Genomic DNA, 14911 nt, shown 5'->3' on the forward strand with positions numbered 1-14911 from the left:
TTCAGCATGTTTGGACCTTACACCTACGTCCTGTCACACAGTGATAGTGACAAACACAGGGAACCTGCAACTTCCCCCTTAGAGGAGACTTGGATGACTAACTCTGAAACTGGTGTACTCCAAGTAAACACTGCAAGCAGAGGCAAATATTTAGAAGGTAGCTAGGAGCCACAATAGAGTTACCAATGGGTAATGGGAAATATTCACAGCCACAAACTTCTGCTTTGCATTTGTGTGGTTTTGTGAGCCAAGGTCTCAGTATGGTTTGCTAAGCCAGTGGCCATGGCCACAGCTGGATGCAGGACCCTTGCCTGGGCCTGCTGCCCAGTGTGATGAGCTTTGCTGTGAGGGGTACCAGCTGGTGTAAAGGATCATGTTATATGATCCTCAGAAAGAGGGTGTCAAAAGGTATGGCCCAGAGAGCCATTGTATGCAGCCTATGGATCTCCCACAATCTTGGGATGTTTCTGTACTGCATCAAGGAGGGCTGAACAGCAGTTCAGGAGTGAGCACAACTGCAAAATGTAAGATTGTCTGGATAGTGGCAGTGCCTTACAGGTCCCATGGCAGGGCCAGCTGGTCTGGTACAGATCCTCTACTAGTGGCTGAGCTGTTCCTATACCAGAGAAGGGGTAGGTGTCCTTCAGGGGAAGCACCTGCAGAGGATAAAACCCTATCTGTTATCTGAGTCTTTGATTTGCATTGTTTGAAAGTAGCTTGTGCCAAGTGTCAGCATATTTAGATCAGGGTCCACAAGAGACAGGGAGCTGGATGCTCCTGCCCTACAGCCTCACCTTCTTGCACAAGGAGAACCTAAATGATCTGACTTTCAAGTGTGTTCAAGCTCTGCTCAGATGAAGTGAGGAGTCATCCCAGATCCAATGCAGTTCCTGATCTGGATCACTTGGGAATCTGAACCCATTGGACAAATTACATTTACTAACACATTCAAAATGACAATTCCACATGGGACATTAGGTGGCTCAGGTGGGAAACTGCCCTGCCTAGCAAAGCTCCTGGTAAAACTCCAGGGATCTGAGCTCAAGTGATCTACAGGCAAAAGAGTTGCTCACATACTGTCAGTGTGCACAGACTGGGCTGAGTGAGGCTGTGTCCAGCACTGAGAGCTGTACCAGCAGTTGTGATCCATTCACATGAGAATCCTTAGGAATAGAAGGGAGATGCCAATTTCCTTTAAGATGGGAAACAATGTTGCAACAATGTAAATCTTCAGTGGCCTGATTGATTTATTCAGCTTGAGAATACGGAGAGTGGCTTAACACTGCAAAATTAAGAGGTGGAAATATGAACAATGAAAGGGACAATGGATCCAGCATGGGAGGAAGGCAGAAAAAGCATCCAGGGCTGGAGAACGAGCAATTTCCAACACCTAAAATGTGAGATTAAACCACAATTGTCTACTTTTCAGGAGAAGAAGCTTTAACATAGAAAAATTATGTAGTCAAACACCACTTACTGGGAACAAAGGATGCTGAGCAGATGAGAGGCTGCAACCTATGTTTTTAGTCCCTTCTGGCCTCAAGGTTGGTGTAGCCTTAAAACAGCTCCAAACTATGCAGTTTAAGTATGGATATGGGTTAATTTTAACCTGTGTCTTGCTGGTGGAGAACAATCCTGATGTTTGGGTCCATACCCAAACCAGTTCAAACAACCCTGGGATCCTAGTCATTCATCTTGGCATCATCTCGGCCTGGAAGAGGATTCTACATTTTGAGTCCTTATTCTGACTCAAACAGAATCTCTGAAACCTACAGAGCTCTGGTTATCAGTGACTGATACTATGCCAGAGATAAAAATACTCCCAACAAGCCCTTTGTAGACACAGCATCGCTTCAAAAGGCTGTCAACCGTGGCAACTGTGTTCCATTCTCCAATAGTCTATATTTAACTGTTGCAAATTAGGCTACAGACTGAATTCTTCATGGCTGAAAACACTATTAGAACTTTAGAGTGTTGTTTTTCTTCCCCTGTCAGCTAATTAGTGGTAATATAAATTTCAATCGTCGGCTGTGGTTGATTGCAACAGACCATCACATGCGTTACAATAAAGGCAATTTCCTCTGCTCCCCAACTACTAATAGTGGGTCTTAATTATCCAAGGTTAACAAAGCATCGCATTGTGCTCTATCATTGTACATCAAATGATGGAGGGACTCTTATTTCCAGAGCATCAGGATCCAGGGTAGCTGTTATATTACTGCAAGTCTGCTCCACGGTAATATTAAACACAACTTGCACAACTGTACTATACTATCTGTGCTATTAAAAATTATATATTTGGAAAATGCTTGTTTTCATTTCCAAAGTTGATTAAAAAGTTTGCATACTTTAACATCTGTTTATGATTTCAAACACAGCTTTCATAAATATAAAGCTAATGTGGTCTGGCTCCCCAGCAAGAATAAATCCCATTAAAAAATAAGATAAACCTCTCATTACAGTAGGTTTCTTTTTACATGCGTCCAGTGTGTAAAGTGTATGTTTATTGTCAGCAAAATTTAAAAAAGCCCTCTGCTGAGCTGTGGTGAGCCCAGGCTTACCTCATTGGAATGTGTCCTGTTCTGGTGCTTGGCTCTGTCCGAGGCATTGGAAAAGGCTTTATTGCAGCCTTCGTGCTCACAGACATAAGGTTTTTCTCCAGTGTGGGACCTCAGGTGTGTCTTTAAGTTCTCCAGGCGGGAATAGGCTTTGGAACAACCCTCAAACTAAAATAAAAAAACCACATGAGGAGTGATTAATTAACCAGAAAAATTTGATTTTCCCCCTGCCTAAACCCTTCCAATCTGTTTCTCATTCTTTCTTTTTTTTTCTTCTTTTTAAAGGGCTTGTGTTTTAGGGAACAACATGCACTTTGTTGGGAGAATTTGCTTCCCTAGGCAGGCTGAGAGTTTCAGCAGTGAGTCATATTTGAGGTGCTACTCCTTGTTGGGTACCCACCTGACATTTCAACAAGTGACTCTTTTTTTCCAGCAGGGCTAAACACCCCTCCACTCCTCCCAGAGCTCTCTTAGCCCCTCCTGCCACCCCTCAGCATCTAAAACACTCAGAAACAGGGGCCCCTTCCTTCCCACCTAAGGAACTGACAGCTCCTCCACAGTCTGACCAGCCTTGCAACTTCACTAGCACCAACACTGGAAAGAGCAGACAGTTTCCTAACACACAAACAGAAATCTAGCAAGCTTTAAAGTTTCCCAAATTACAGCTTGGGTTTACTCTTGGAGGATGCTGTGGTCAGGCTGTCTGACATTACCAGTTTAAAAAACAAGACTCTCAATCTTGAAGACAGATGGATTTTTGGATGACAAAACAGGCCAGGAACCTTCCTCCTGGAAGGAAACCAGCTGCCCACACAATGAGAAGGAGCAGCTTGGGAGACGTGGTGAGGCCTCGGGTGATTAAAGTCCTGCCACTCTCCATTCTGGCTGGGCTGGAGGATTCTCCCTGCACCTGCCCCATCTCAGCATGGGAGGGTTTCACCTCCAACCAAGGAGTCTCTAAAGTGCTCTTTGACAAAACAAGTGGGAGGTTTTAGGAAATGCAAGGCTCCCTTACAAATTCTAGCTAAATGTTGCACTGCCTGTTCAGCTGGGAGCATTGAATAGCTCAGGCTGTACTTTCTATACAAAAAACACCCTTTCAATGTCAACAAGCAGCCCCTGCTGCTGTAATGTATGTGTTGTATTCTAGTCACATCACTTAAACATGTCTACAAATTCAGTCCAGTTGTGACAAGACTTCACATTGCTCTGCTTGAGTCTTGGCCAGTGAAGAAACTGGAGCCACAACAGCACAGGTCATGCTCTGTGTCTGATTTTCCCATGGGCAGCTGAGTGGTTCTACACATCCAAAGGTCTGGTCACAGGCATCTGTGACCTGTGTCACAGGCACCTTGCTTCAACAGCAACAGCACCTGCTGCCCTGGGCTCCACACGCACAGGACCTGCTGGACCGCAGGGAGGGAGGCAAACATGCAGCCCGTGAAGCCCTTGAAGCATGGAGGCACAGATTGATCCCATGCGACTTTGTTGTGCTGGAAAAGAAGGCTTAAGATCCCCTTTAAGGTCTAGCATAGGGATGGGTGGACATAAGGCAGTTTTGCTCTGCTCTTGAGATATTCGCATCTCTTCAAGGACCAGTAGGAACATCCTGCAAGAGCTGATTCCTTCCACAGCTTTGTCAGGGCGGGATGGATCCAGTTTTTCTTCCTCAGACAACTTTCATTAGCCTGTTTGTCCCACAGAACATGCCACAGCTCTGAGGTAGCACAGTATATCTCTTTCTTCTCTTGCCCTGTACAAACAATCCTTTACAACTCAAGTCGCTTACAGTTATTGAAATACATCATTCCTCTTGTTGGAAAACAAAGGGAACTCAGCATGAGACAACTCATGCATCCATTCTAGTTTTGCTGGATACTGACACAAAAATGCAGTTATTAAGAGCAAAAGTTCTAAGGCCACATTTTCAAATAAAAGCTTCTTAGCAAAGCAGCCTGTGCATGTTCAAAGCAGTTGTTCCCATTCTTACGTGTGGATTTGATTATGCCAGTGGGAGTTCTAGCTGTCATCTGTTGAAATAATCCTTGACCAAATCCCAGGCTGCAATTGGGCTCATCTGTAGCTTTATGTACACCACAAACTTCTTGTCTGAAACCAACATTGCTTTGAAAAATCATTGCCAGACTTGGACAAGGAATGCTCTGCCACAGAAGGGCACCGTCTGCAGAAATGCCATTATCCCAGACAACTGCAAAATGGGTTTGTCCAGTTCAGGGACAGTTGCTGCAAAATACTGCACATGGAGGGCCTACAGTTCTCCAGGAGGCAGAGGATGACTTGAGACTCAAACACAGCCTTGCCATTGCCCCAGTGTGACAAAACTGAGCCTTGAAAAGGGCAGGATTGTGCAGCAGTGTTTTTTCCTGCTCCACCACAGCACTAAAGAGGATTCAGCCACTGCTTTTTTTGTCTCCTGAGTCCCTCTGCCTACAAGGGCAGGCTAGACTTGCCCTCAGTGCTCACTTTGTATGCATCAACAATCAATATTTCTTGATACTTTTAAGGAAGATTGGTAAAGCACTAGACTGGGCAAAGTGCTTTAGAAGATTAAAACAAAGGACATGGCCCTGTGCCCCGAGGGAGCTTATGCTCTAAATTAAATGAACACAAGGCTGGAAGATTGATAAAGGAGTCATGCAGCAGGCAAATCATACATATCCTAATATTTGTAAGCAGGAGCTGGGGCAGAGCCAGGGAGTGAGCAGGGCTGGAATTGGCTAATGGAGCAGAAGAGGAGGAAGATATGGGAGGAGGGCTCAGACATTTGCTGAGCAGGAAGAGACTCATCCCCAAGACTCTGGGGAGAGGAACAGTGTAATGCTGACCGCAGAGGAGGTATGAAATGCCATCAGGAGGAGAAGGCAGAGAGCAGAGGATATCAAAAGACAGGGAGGAAAAAGACTTTGGGTGGAATAAAGGCTGGAGGAGATGAGGAGGGAGACCGTGAACACCTCTCCCAACATCTGACCACAGTCACTGAACTCCATAACCTCGCTTCCCTCTTGTGCCTTGCATCAGGCATCCTTGGCTGCCCCACATCAGCAAGTAGTGTGGTGAGAGGCTCCAAGTGTGAAGGCACATATGGGATTTCATATCTTGAGGCTAAGGAGAAGGAGAGCCCAGCTCTCCCATGTGGTCAATGAGCCTGCACCCACAGGGCTGAGATACAAAACGGTACCCCACACTCTTCCTCAGGCAGTGTTGAACCCTAGACAGTGCTGCTGGTATGCAGAAGGTCTGGGGACTGAGCCCTTCTTGGGGTTTAAGCACCTATGTCTTAACCTCACATCTGGATTAAGAGACCAGAGGCAGGAGGTGTTGGCCTAGATTCCCAGGCTACAAAGAGGCATGTGTGTATGCTTGGGTCCATGGGTGAGTGAATCTTGCATTCCCAGCAGCTGTAGTGGATGATGCCAGGTTAGACACAACCAGGGCTAGGCGGCTCCCCACAGTGTGGCATTACTGGATTTCTTTCTTGGATGTAGGCAACTAAATTGGCTGGATTTTCACCTTAAGTGACTTGTCCTGAGTTGCTTTGCATCTCTGTGGTAGTTCTGAAATAGTTCTTCCCAAGGAAATGCAGTTTTGCCCACTAACACCTCAACCACACTCCTTGACCTCTTGTCCTCTTGGCCCCAGGGTCTAACCTGCAAGCAGCTGTAACCCAGACACAGAGGGCTGGACTGGCTCTGAGCTACTGCCAGTGGCTGGCCTGGTAGAGCCCTACCTGAAGCCATGCCCACATCAGCAACAACATTTTTGTAACCACCCCAGCCTGGCATCCCACTTGCTAAGTGAGATGTCCCCTGCCAGCTCACCGTGCACTTGTGTGGCTTCTCTCCCGTGTGCCTTCGCATGTGCACCACCAACATATACTGGGCCTTGAAGGGCTTCTGCTCCCGTGTGCAGTCCTGCCAGCGGCAGACAAACTCCTTCTTCTCCCCATGGATGTGATCGTTGTTGATGTGCTGGTGGGAGAGAAAGGAAAACCAGGTCACTCCTGGAAGAGCTGATGCCAGTGAATCACACACAGTGCTCTGAAAGCCAGGTGTTCCCTCCCCAGTGCTTGTCAGGCACTGCAGCAGCTGGGTGCCAGGTGCACAGGTGACACCAGGGATGTGGACCCAGCACTGAGGTCTGATGTGTCCTGCTGAGAAAGGTGTGCAGCACTCAGCACACTGGGTACAAAGCAGGCTAAAAATGTGAGGTTTGCAAAAGCAATGGGAGCTTTTGGGAGCAGGGAGCCCTCTCAGTGTGCCCCCAGCTGCTTGATGCCACTCTTGACAGGGATGACAGAGTAATTTTTGTTTCTGCTGAACCCTCCTGTGCTGCATTTACACACCTGAGACCCCTTCCTGGAATGCTGCTGGAGGATGATGGACAGGAAACAAGCCTTGGTTGGATTCAATAATCTTAAAGGTTGTTTCCAACCTAAATGATCCCATGCATCTAAGTCCATATGCTGGCCCCATGACATCCACCTGCCATCCAGAGCTGGTGGCTGGCAGGAAATGACAGCATCTAAGAGCTATGCAGCAGGGAGAGCTCCATTACTGCTAATTACTCAGGCCCATGAAATTCTGTGTTGGAGTGTTGAAAAGCCAGACCCAGAATGGTGCCTTCGTTCACCCTGGCAGGGAGAAGTGGGCTGTTTTTCCCCCAGTGCAGGGCAGATGAAGCCCTGCCGAAAATAAACAGAGCCAGGGGCCAGCCCGTCGGCAGCGCTGTTCCCGCGGCGGCCTTGTCTCTCTGAATGGGGTCTCATTGCCAAAAATAATGCCTGTCCTCGCTCCTGTGTTTTCAGAAGACATTCACTGACAGGAAATCCTAAAATAAACCACTTTGGTTTAGGGTTTTGGCTTTTTTTGTGCTGAGATCTTTTTCAGCCCCCGCCTTCATCCCCCGGCCAAGGCCAGGCACACATGTTGCAGCTAGGGATGAGACTCTCTTGGGGCAGTGAGGCAGCATGAGGACACAAAAGTACATTTAAACAGATTCATCAGCCTTCACAGTTCCAGCTGAACTCAGTCTCAGTGTTCTGTGTGCTGCAGTCCAACCCTGGGGTCAAGGTCCTGCTGCCTGGGGTCCCAGCTCTACCCAGAGACAAGAGGAGGTGTGTGGGGCTCAGCTGTTCTCTTGGGCATCACATGTAAACACTGAGAGCCAAAGCTGTGTTCTGGGAGAGCTGGGGAAGCCTGGGTTTGGGAGAGGTTTTGTATGGGTTTTAGTTCTGCTGCCTACAGCTCTGGTTTTACAACATGGCATCAGTGTGAGATTTTAGCCTCAGATGGTGGAAATCTGATGAACCTCAGAGACCCATGGACATGCTAAACCATGTCCAGACCAGACTGGGGAGACATATCTCCAGGCTCTGCTTGTGTGGGAGTCTAACTTGCAACCAAGACTACACACAGCAATGCTGGGAGTGGTGAAGAGCACAGGCTTATCCTTTTGGTCTCGTTTGAGCCAGAGGAAGAAATTTGCAGGAGGGGAACTGCCGCCCCCATTCAGGACTCTTCACTCCCTGTCTAGGCAACATCTGCTTCCCATCACATGGAGCAGGAGGAGTTGCACAGCTCACTCCACTTCAGTTACAGCTCCTTAGCCCCTACCTGGCTGAACGCTTTGCTTGGGCTTCTCTCAAATTGAGTGTGACTTTGAGGTTGGGAGCAGCAGCGGTGCTTGCAAAAGTATGTCATCACTGCTGCTGCTCCCTGTTGACATGCACTTCTCCCACAAGCACACTGTGTATGAGGAACAGACCCTGCTCATCCAGGTATTTTGCTCTGCACACAAACTGGAGTTTTTCCATGCATGGTGAGATGGCACCTTCTCAGAAGCGGGCCCACAACATCTGTATTTCATTTGCATGTGTATTTTGGGCATCCCAAATCCACAACTCCATGTTGCTAGTAATCACAGTACAGAAGACTCAATTTCTGTAACCTTCCAAATTTAGGAAAATCTTGGGATATTTCATCAAATGTTTTTCTTTGTTTATTTTTGGTTTTTTTTTCTGGAAATTGTGCTGACCTGCCTGGTGCTCTGCACTTTGCTCTGGGCAGAGTTAGTTTTTCTTACATCTGAGATGGAAGCACACAAAAACTGCTGGACACATGTGATCCCAGCCCATCTGACAGGCATGCTGTGGTTTAACCCCAAAAAAGCAATGCCCCATAGCATGCAATGTGCAGCTCATTAAGCACCTTATCACCCAACTGGCCTTGTCTGTACTCAAGGACTTGATGCACTTAACCAGTGGAATTTGTTGACCTCAGAAGCCAAAGGAAACCAAATGGCGGATACCCAGATGAAGCAAAGCATACAAAAGGTTCTTGGAATTAATTAGAACTGAAAATCTGATTAATGGCTCCGTTTGGGGATTCTTCAGAGAGCAGTTTTGACACTGGTTTGGGAACATCACTGTGATTATGGAAGCCCTGTTGCCCAAGTTTTAGAAAATCAACCCACTTTCTGTATTTCAGACACTGGAGCATATCTCCAAAGTCTGAAAGTGCTCTGTTTCTGTGGCAGGAATGAGCTGAGCAGGTCAACAGCCTCTAAGTGATATGGCTCCACAGCTCATTAAAAGCAGCATTAGAGGCTTTCCCAGCCTGGACTAGGACTGAGGACAGCATGGATGATCCCTGACCCATAGCTGGTGTAGCTCTGTGGGAAGGCTCAGTAAAAATGGCCAGTGAAGAGAGAAGGGCTCAGCCCCTTTCCCCATTTTCTGATCCAGTCTTCTGCACTGAGCCTTCTGTCACTGGGCTGTGCACGAGGGAGACGGAAAGTGCAGCCTCAGCAGCTGAGAAGGGAGCAATATCACATAATCTATGAGAGCCTTCTTTCAGCTGAACTCCTCGGGGAGCAGCGACCTGCTTTGGCAGTGTTTACACACCGTATCTCTGATTTGCACCTTTAGTAGCTCCCAGGGTGAGCTCTGGCTGTACAGCAGCGAGTGATAAAAAATGAGGACAAGTGCACAGAAACCCAAATTTATCGCTGGGGTTTCCTCCCAACCATTACTCACATGGACGAGCTGCTCCTGAGTGTCATATTCCTTTGTGCACCCTTCCCAGTGGCAGTTAGTCTCATAAATAACCTCAGGCTCCTGTTTACATTCATCCTTATCAAGATCTTCTTTCAGGTCTGTCAGATGCTCCTGCAACACATAACGGTGCATTGTATAAGGTGAACTTCTTTCATCTGAATTCCTTCATCACTCATAGATTACAGGGCAAGTATCAACTGATCACAAAACCATGCTAGTTGTGGCTACAAAACATCCGCAATTACTGTGAAATAAGGAGCTACAGGGTTTTGGCAGAAGTGGATCAGAGCTGACGACAAAATATTAAACACCCCAAAGCCACTGTTGAAGCAGTGCCTGGATTCAGCTGGGTTGTGGGCAGTCCCAGGAAAAACTGAAAAAAGGAAAGAGCTGGCTTCTGACCTGTGGTTGTGTTCTTTGCTGGAGCAAAACAACTGATCTGGGCAGAGTGGAGAAACATGAGCATAAAGAAATCACAGGGCAGTCAGAGCCAAGAGCCCACACTCACCTGACATGGGCTGGGCAGGGGGATTCCTGTTATCTGCATCTCTCAGTAGATGAGAAAATGATACCTAACCCAAAGATTTATGCCTGCAGGATGCTCCATAGGGACAAAGTGATCAGCTCCCAAAGCACTTCTCTGAGAAGGAAATTTGGAAAGCTTGAGCAAGACCCAGTGAAGAGTAGGTTGCAGAACAGAGCTCCTGGGACTCTGGACTCATAAATTAGTTACTTTTATGCTGGCTACACTGTGAGCTCTCCCCTTAAATTCTCTGTCTAGCCAGCTCCTCAGTGCTAAATGAAGCACAGAAGATTTTTGTTATGGCTGCTAGGATTAAAGCATGGGCAACTACACAACAGTGTAACATACAACATAATCAGTACAAATGTGAGTAAGAACAACTGTCAACGCTGCATGCATCAGATACCTGCATTACACACAAGGCCATCAGCACCCACTATTGGCTTGGGAATCTAGCAAGACAATACCTGGCAGGTTTTGACCCCCTTCCATTCCCTTTCCTCCCAGATACTACTGTTGCCTAGCACAAAGCATCCTGCCTCCAGGACACCTTCAGACAGAAGATATTTGTTTTAATTAGCTCTTATTTAAAAAAAAAAAAAAAAAAAGATATTGCAAGGCGGCTCTTGGGACAGGAAACTCTAGTAATTTACAGAAAGACTTCTGGAGATTCAAACTATACCAGAGCCCAGAGCAATAGTCTGAGAAAGTTCAAACAGCAGCTTTTTTGTCCCTGCAATTCCTATTTGGTTGAGCTTTAAACACTACTTTTTTTTAATGTTTTTCTCCATGCAAAGTGCAGTTCCTGGACAACTGTAATTTTCTACTAAAAATATTATTTTGCCAAAATTTTTATACTTTCTGTTGGAAAAATGGAACTGTAACAATTTAATTTGTTGAAAAGGATTGACTTGTTTCATTTCTAGCTAGTTCAATACTAGTCTGAATCTGTACTGGAGCTCTCTTGTGGCACTGCAGAAGTTCAGTAACTCAGGTCCCTCATGCCTGGTACTTCACTGTGTCCCACAAATCTTGTCTGATTGTATTTTTTACAGCACAAACCATCATGGGAGATACTGTCTTGCCAAGGATTGCAAACACCCAAACCACAACTCACATGAGGTGTTTCAAATGCAGCATTTCCAAAACAAAACATACACTTTTTGGGGATAGATGAACTTCATAGTCAGCAAAAAAGTGAATCAGTCAATTGACTGTAACACAACTTTTCAGCGCAGTCTCCTGCCGAAAAGGAATTTCTAAATTTAATTAATTCTTCTTGCTTAGACCAAAGTAGACACCCACTATATTCAGTTTTTTAATCTGTTCTCCTCACCAAGAATGGGCTTTTTACATGGTACCTTCTAGTAATTTCCCAGTCAATACTGAAATACTGCAAGATGTGCAACCTACATTTCTCTTGGGGAATTACTTCACATACCGCCTCATTAGGAACTATTACATGATCAGCGTGCATTTTCCTACTCCTAATTTCACCTTGCTATTCTAATAAAATCTCATTGCATTACTTTAAACCCTTCCATTCAGTGCCAATTTCAGTGTTTTTAAGACCCAGTGAATAAAACCCCTGGAGCAGGGCTGCGGGGGAGAGCCAGGCTGGTGCTATCCAAGCATTCCCAAGCTGGGCGCACACGGCTTCGCATGGAGCAGCGCACGGAGGATGGCAGCCGTTGAGCGAGCAGCTGTCTGTCCCACAGCTCCTCCACTAACACGTGCTTTGAGAAAGCAACTGCTGGCTTTCAAATATTTTTTCATTTGCTACAAGAAATAAACACATTGCCCTATCAGCCCGGGCGGTGGCCAGATTGGTTTTTCAGGGCACGTGATTTTGCAGCAGTGTGTAGATGCACTCCCAAACTCAAAGCTCCAGAGAGGTGCCTCTTTGCCCTAATCGTGCTGACTACAGCATGTTTATCTTTCCCTGATATGCTATCTTCATCAATTTTACCAGCCCCCTGATGACTGCACACGTTGCTGTCCCCATGCATCATGCTGAGACCTGCTCCTGAACCAGGGCAGAAGGAGAAATTTGTCATCAACTCTTCCATTCGCCTGACAATAACACGGCTTAATATTTCATGAAAATGAAGTGCCCAGAGCACTCCTGATAGTTTACAGTTGTGATAAAGGACGGTCAGATGGATACTGTCAGCCATTAAGCAGTTTGCAATCACAGGGCTCCAGAAAGAAAGCAAAGGCCTCTGGGCCCTTCCTGGTGTCAAATGTTGTGTCACCAGTGTAAAGGATGTTTCTAGGAGCAATTCCTTGTTGAATCAAGAAGTTGTCCTTTTTTTGCAAGCTTTCTACCTACATGCAAGATTCCCTCATAATCTATGTTTGCTCTGAGACACTAATGCTGCTTGCTTTGCAGCACAGAAAACTCAGACATCATTTTTACATTATTACACTTGATATATTTGTTCTCTCCTTTTTTTTTCCTTATCCAAGCCCAACAACAGCAAGCTGATTCCCAAGTACCCATGGAATGCTTCACTCAGTCACTGCAGCTCTGCCCAGTCCCTTCCTGGGCTTTGTTCTCCAAGAGACACCTGCCTGCCTGGCAGATTTGGCTGCCTTGCTCCCAGCTACCACAAAAGATGCCAAGAGGATCATTCCCAAAGATGAGACCCAGCAGCTCGCTGCCTCAACCCCACAACATGGCTCGCAGCAGGGAGGTTACCTGTGTGTTTGGGGACACTGGGGGCAAGCCCTCGACTTCAGTCTTGACTTTGCTGCGTTTGTTAATTACTGGATTGACGGTGCTGCTCACGGCCGACTCACTGCTCTGCTTGCTCTAGGAAAGAAAACCAGGCAAGAAATGGCATGGGGGTTTGGGATGACACACAGACAGTGGCCCACTTCCTCACTGAAAACTAACTTTAAAATCAGTAAAGGTTGAGCTTCTGGAGTGGCAGAGGACAGCAGGGTTGGCCTGGGGTTCATATGAAAACCAGCTCATGTGGGTTTGTGCAAGGCAGAGGGATGGGAGAGAGAGAAGAATCAAGGGCAGCCCCAGCTTCAGGCTTGCTGGTGAGCTTGGCCTCACCACTGCTGCTCTGTTTCAGAGCAATCCAGTCCACAGCATGGCCATCAAAGCCTTATACAGCCCCCACTCAAGCCAGTTTTATTTCTCAATGTGACAAAATGATTTGCTGAGAAAATTAATTCCTGGGGGAAGCAGGGAACTCTGGTTATATGTGAGGGCTCTGGCATGCTGTGTCCATGAAAGACTATGTGTGTAATTTGCTAAGCTCTTAAAAAGTAAGAACAACTTCAGGAGAAAAAACATCCCATTGTATGTGCATAAAATTGAAACATTAACATTTTAAGTACTATTGCTAATTGCTCAAGATTGGTCCTGCAAATTTTTAAACAGAGGCAGAACTCCTTCCAGCCACATTATTTTGGTAGCCAGTTTTGTAAGGAGAAAACAAAACCAATCAATCAAATAACCTGCAATAACAAACAGAATCAGCAGTGCAGCAGCCATGAGAAACCCTAAAACAATAAACCAGTCTTAAAAGTTCAGTATGATACTACTAAAACAACGATTTGAAATGGGTGTGACATATGGTGAAATAAGTCTTTGGGGAGAAAAGCAACTGCAATTTAGACTTGGAAGGAATGTAAGTGGAAAAGAAAAATTATTAGGAATGTGCTAGGCAGATTCACTAACCCAGAGCATGCAGAGGGCTTGCACACACGTATATGTGCTTGTGTGCTCACAGGTATTAGTAAGGATGCATTTAAGGTGGGGAATCTCATTCCAAGTTTTCAAAATCTGGCCCCTGGTTTTGTAAAAATTTAGCAGTAAAAATCAAAAGCCAGGACACATTGAGAGAAAACCTACTGAAAAAGAGGGAACAGCAAGTAAAATGTGAAGAGGTCCTACACAGGATGCACTTACGCATTAAAGATTAAGACCATCATCATGGTTCACGTGAGTACAAAAAAGGAAGGAGGGATTGGTGAAGGTCCCAACAAGAAGTTTGGTTCACAGATGCTTATTTTGCAAAACACTACAGCAACTGATGTCCCTAAATTTCAAAGGACATAGCGTATTCAAGGAGATTTCCTGCCTGGGATGACCTTGCATATTGTGTTCAATGCTTTGATGGACCAAGGCCTCTGGTTTCTGCAAGGGTAGGTGCAAGGAAGGGAGACAGATGCAAAATTCATCTGTGACTAATTCAGAAACACTTGCCAGGAAAAGGAAAAAGCAACAAAAAGGCACAGTGTGAATAAAAAAGAGAATTGTTAAAACTCCACAACCACCATGAAGGGAAGCCCAGGTCCCAAGGAGAAGGTGCCTCCATTTCCACATGTGCCACGCAGGATGGCTGTCCCTACCTGGCTGGAGTCGGAGACGCAGTTGCTGTTGCTGCTGCTCTGTGCTGGTGATGGGTTCACAGAGATGACTGCCATGTGCTGCCTTGTGGGGAAGGTTGGGGATGGCTGGACCAGGGGAGGAGTGTGTCCAAAGGCTGAGCTCAGGCCTCTTTGCTGGGTCAGGATCTGCTGGTATGTCACAGGGTTAAGCGGGTGGGGGAAGCTGAATGCTGGACTACAGCAACAGGAGAAAGACAAAGAGAAATGAGGAGTTATTTTAAACAATATTTATCATATTAGCCAGTCACTGATTCAAGTTTGGCTTCTTGGAGACTCCAGGAACCAGGCTGCAATGCCCAGATAGATGCCTTCAATGCCAGGATAAGCCTGACTGCCTGCTTTACT

At 46.2% G+C, this 14911-nt stretch overlaps 1 protein-coding gene across 4 annotated transcripts in view; it reads right to left on the minus strand.

Annotated features, from left to right (window-relative positions):
- Positions 1–14911, minus strand: part of GLI2 (GLI family zinc finger 2) — a 187750-nt gene that overhangs the window by 11671 nt on the left and 161168 nt on the right. For all 4 annotated transcript variants that reach the window (XM_038142266.1, XM_038142265.1, XM_038142267.1 and 1 more), the window contains 5 exons: positions 14528–14741; positions 12858–12971; positions 9613–9744; positions 6398–6547; positions 2562–2726 (listed from right to left, as the gene is read on the minus strand). In XM_038142266.1, coding sequence (XP_037998194.1) covers positions 2562–2726; positions 6398–6547; positions 9613–9744; positions 12858–12971; positions 14528–14741 — 775 coding nt within the window. The remainder of the gene's footprint in view (positions 1–2561; positions 2727–6397; positions 6548–9612; positions 9745–12857; positions 12972–14527; positions 14742–14911) is intronic.

Source organism: Motacilla alba, chromosome 7 (assembly GCF_015832195.1).
Source record: "Motacilla alba alba isolate MOTALB_02 chromosome 7, Motacilla_alba_V1.0_pri, whole genome shotgun sequence".
NCBI lineage: Eukaryota > Metazoa > Chordata > Aves > Passeriformes > Motacillidae > Motacilla > Motacilla alba.